The sequence below is a fragment of the Primulina eburnea genome, chromosome 4 (genome assembly GCF_022965805.1).
Source record: "Primulina eburnea isolate SZY01 chromosome 4, ASM2296580v1, whole genome shotgun sequence".
Taxonomy (NCBI): Eukaryota; Viridiplantae; Streptophyta; class Magnoliopsida; order Lamiales; family Gesneriaceae; genus Primulina; species Primulina eburnea.
Window position 1 is genome coordinate 17,743,437 of NC_133104.1, and position 4,642 is coordinate 17,748,078.

The following is a 4,642-nucleotide window of genomic DNA, read 5'->3' on the forward strand; positions in this document are numbered from 1 at the left end:
CTGCTGAGGAAGAGCCAGTTATGGAGGAAGCTCAGTACATCAACAATCGTGGCTTTGGAGGTTATCGAGGTAATCCTCCCCCTAATACTTATCATCCAAGTTTGAGGAATCACGAGAATTTCTCTTATGCGAACAACAAGAACGTGTTGAACCCTCCACCGGGGTTCAATACACAGAAAGGGGAAGGAAAGCCATCTTTTGAAGATCTAGTGGGCACATTTGTGACTGAGTCTGGAAAGAGGATGGCGAGAACTGAGTCTCGTCTTGATAACATGGAGACACACATGGGTAATATGGGTGCCACGATGAAGTCCTTGGAGACACAGATAGGGCAACTAGCCAATGCTTTGAAAGATCAGAATCGAGGACAGTTTCCCAGCAATACCAAGGTGAATCCTAGGGAACAGTGCAAGGCTGTCACACTGAGGAGTGGCAAAGAAATCGGTGTCCAAGAACCTGAGGAGGAGAGTGTAGAGATTCTTGTTGAGGAAGATGATGAAAAGAGTGCAAGTGTTAGAGAAGAGAGAGTAGAAGAACCTGATTAAGTACTTAAACAGCAGCCTTTACTGAAGGTAAATCTTCCATATCCACAGAGGTTCAAGAAGAAAGGGTTAGACGATCAGTTTGCGAAGTTCCTGGAAATTTTCAAGAAAATTCACATCAACATCCCATTTGCCGATGCATTGGAGCAGATGCCCAATTATGCTAAGTTCATTAAGGATGTGATGTCCAAGAAGAGGAAACTTCAAGAATTCGAGACCGTAAAGCTGACCGAAGAGTGCAGTACAATACTCCAAAGGAAACTACCCCAGAAACTCAAAGATCCAGGGAGTTTTACTATTCCTTGTGTTATTGGTGGTTCTAGAGTAAATAGAGCTTTATGTGATTTGGGTGCTAGTATAAATTTAATGCCTTTTTCTATTTACAGGACTTTGGAGCTTGGCGAGGTGAAACCTAGCACTATCACTTTGCAGCTGGCGGACAGATCACTTACCTATCCACGAGGGTTAGTAGAGGATGTGCTGGTAAAGGTAGACAAATTCATATTTCCTGCTGATTTTGTTATATTAGATATGGAAGAAGACCAGGAGACTCCGCTTATCTTTGGAAGGCCATTCCTAGCTACCGGGAAGGCATTGATTGATGTGCACAAAGGCGAGCTCACCTTGAGAGTAGGTGGAGAAGAAGTTGTTTTCAACATCTACAACACCATCAAGGGACCAAATGAGGTAAGTACTTGTAAGAATATTGATATAATTGATTCATGTGTATCTCATGTTGGTGCAGGTAAGTTGACAAAGGACTCTTTGGAGCGATGCTTGTTGGAATCAGCTTCTACACTGGATGAAGATGATTGGGACGTGCAAGAGGAGTTACATGCTCTCAATACACTACCTAAGGAAAAGTGTGATAACCAACTTGAAGAGTTACTTGAGGATGCAAGTAAGGAGGTACCTAAAGCATCTCCTGTATTGAAAGATTTACCGAGTCACTTGTGCTATACTTTCCTTGACGAGGGGTCATCACATCCGGTAATTATATCTTCTGCGCTTACTAGTGATGAGAAAGATAGGTTGTTGAGGGTGTTGAGAGAATTTAAATCTGCTTCGGGATGGACAATTGCTGATATAAAGGGAATTAGCCCTACTGTTTGTATGCATAAAATTTTGATGCAGGAGTCCTATTCCCACTACGTTGATCATCAGAGGAGGCTTAATCCTGCCATGAAAGAAGTTGTGAGGGCTGAGGTATTAAAATTGCTAAATGCTGGTGTTATTTATGCTATATCTGACAGTTCATGGGTGTCACCAGTACAAGTAGTGCCCAAGAAAGGGGGAATAACTGTAGTCAAAAATGAGAATAACGAATTGATTTCAACTCGTCCAGTGACTGGTTGGCGAGTGTGTATAGACTACAGAAAATTGAATGATGCGACTAGGAAAGATCACTTCCCCCTTCCCTTTATTGACCAGATGCTCGATAGAGTAGGTGGTTATCATTATTATTGCTTTCTAGATGGCTATTCAGGTTACAATCAGATTGTTATAGCACCGGAGGATCAAGAGAAGACTACCTTCACTTGTCCCTACGGTACATTTGCTTTCAGGAGAATGCCATTTGGTCTCTGCAATGCCCCTGCTACTTTTCAGAGGTGTATGATGGCCATATTTTCTTACATGGTCGAAGAAATAATGGAAGTCTTTATGGATGATATCTCTGTATTTGGTTCATCTTTCGACCATTGTTTGCAGAATCTAACGCTTGTTTTGCAGAGATGTCAATCAAAGAATCTAGTGTTGAATTGGGAGAAATGCCATTTCATGGTCTCCGAAGGGATTGTGCTTGGGCATAAAATTTCAGCTAGAGGGATAGAAGTGGACAGAGCCAAAGTTGTGGCAATCGAAAAGCTCCCACCGCCGAAAAATGTGAAAGGAATCAGAAGCTTCTTGGGACATGCCGGGTTCTATCGTCGTTATATTAAAGATTTTTCTAAAATTACTAGACCTTTATGTAATTTGTTAGAAAAGGATTCAACATTTATTTTTGACGATGATTGTTTGCAGGCGTTTAACAGGATCAAGGCAGCACTGATCTCTGCACCCATCATGATAGTGCCTGATTGGAAGGAGCCCTTTGAGCTCATGTGTGATGCTAGCGACTATGCTGTGGGAGCAGCATTGGGACAAAGGCGAGACAAGATGTTTAAAGCCATCTACTATGCGAGTCGTACACTCGATGCAGCCCAACAGAATTACACAACTACTGAGAAAGAGATGCTAGCAGTGGTGTTTGCCTTCGACAAATTTAGAACATATCTCATTGGCACAAAGGTAACGGTTTTTACTGACCATGCAGCTCTTCGTTACTTGTTTGCCAAAAAGGATGCAAAGCCCAGGTTGATACGATGGATACTCCTACTTCAAGAATTTGACTTTGAGGTCAAGGACAAGAAAGGTTGTGAGAACCAGGTGGCAGATCACTTGTCACGACTAGAGCTGGAAGAAAGAGCTGAAGGTGGAGCTATCAACGAGTCGTTCCCAGATGAACAACTTTTCAAGGTAAGTGTTTCACATCCGTGGTTTGCAGATATAGCTAATTTCCTTGCTGCAGGAGAATTACCTTCAGATTTAACTTATCATCAAAAGAAGAAATTTCTTCATGATGCCAAGTTTTATTTGTGGGACGACCCATTCTTGTTCAAGAGATGCGCTGATCAGATAATCAGACGATGTGTAGCAGAGGAAGAAGCGGGTATGATTCTAGAGCAGTGTCATTCCTCACCCTACGGCGGACACTTTGGAGCATCTAGAACAGCAGCTAAGGTATTACAGTCAGGTTTCTATTGGCCTAATTTGTTTAAAGACAGTTATACTTTAGTCAAGTCATGTGATAAATGCCAAATAGTTGGCAATATTTCTAGACGACATGAATTACCACTAACAAATAGTTGGGAGGTGGAACTTTTTGATGTCTGGGGTATTGATTTTATGGGTCCATTCCCATCCTCTTTTGGTCAGTCTTACATTTTACTCGCTGTTGATTATGTGTCAAAATGGGTGGAAGAAATCGCCACCAGTACTAATGATGCTCGAGTTGTTGTTAAGTTTGTCCACAGGAACATCTTCACCAGATTCGGAACGCCTAGAGCCATTATCAGTGATGAAGGTACGCATTTCTGTAATAAAATTTTTAACTCACTATTGGCCAAGTATGATGTGAAGCACAGGGTGACACTGGCATACCACCCGCAAGCCAGTGGACAAGCAGAGATATCCAACCGGGAGATCAAACAAATCTTGGAAAAGACAGTGAAGACTAACCGGAAGGATTGGGCGATCAAGCTAGACGATGCATTATGGGCGTACAGGACTGCATACAAGACACCTATCGGGATGTCCCCTTATAGGTTGGTCTTTGGAAAAGCTTGTCATCTCCCTGTGGAACTGGAGCACAAAGCATATTGGGCGGTGAAAAAGCTAAATTTTGATAAGCGAGCATCGGGCGAACAGCGACTGCTGCAGCTGAATGAGATGGAGGAGTTTAGGAATGACGCATACGAAAATACCAAGATATACAAGGAAAATACAAAGAGATGGCATGACAAGCAGATTCTTCGCCGACTTTTTGAACCAGGGCAACAGGTGTTATTATTCAATTCTCGACTGAAGCTGTTTCCTGGTAAGTTAAAATCACGATGGTCTGGACCGTTCACAGTGGAAGCAGTGTACCCATACGGGGCAATTGAGCTAAAATGCAAAAATGGTGAGAAATTCAAAGTCAATGGTCAGAGGGTCAAGCATTACTTTGGAAATGAAGTGCGACACATGGACAACATCCCACTGGGAGAACCAAAGTAGACTGAAGAAAGTCAGGCTGATGACGTTAAACCAAGCGCTATGTGGGAGGCAACCCACATTTATTTATTTTTTTGCATTCAATTTATTTAATTTTTATTTTGATTTCTACGCTTATTATTTTTAAATTTCTCGATTCAAGTATTAATTTGCATTTTTTTTTTATTCTTTTGCAGGTATTTTATTAAAAAAAAAAAAAAAACAAGAAATGCGAAGGATTGGCCGAGAGCTCAGCGCATATGCGCCATTCCACGCGCGCACATGCGCGAATTTTCCAGCAGCTTCAG

The 4,642-nt window shown here is 42.0% G+C and overlaps 1 protein-coding gene across 1 annotated transcript; it reads left to right on the forward strand.

Annotated features, from left to right (window-relative positions):
* The first annotated feature begins 20 nt into the window (after positions 1-20).
* LOC140830114 (uncharacterized) lies at positions 21-4,358 on the forward strand. The gene is made up of 7 exons (XM_073193397.1): positions 21-512; positions 594-783; positions 1,288-1,532; positions 1,677-1,748; positions 2,253-2,426; positions 2,946-3,323; positions 3,606-4,358. The coding sequence occupies exons 1-7, from the start codon at positions 21-23 to the stop codon at positions 4,356-4,358; spliced, it is 2,304 nt and encodes a 767-aa protein (XP_073049498.1).
* Positions 4,359-4,642: the final 284 nt, after the last annotated feature.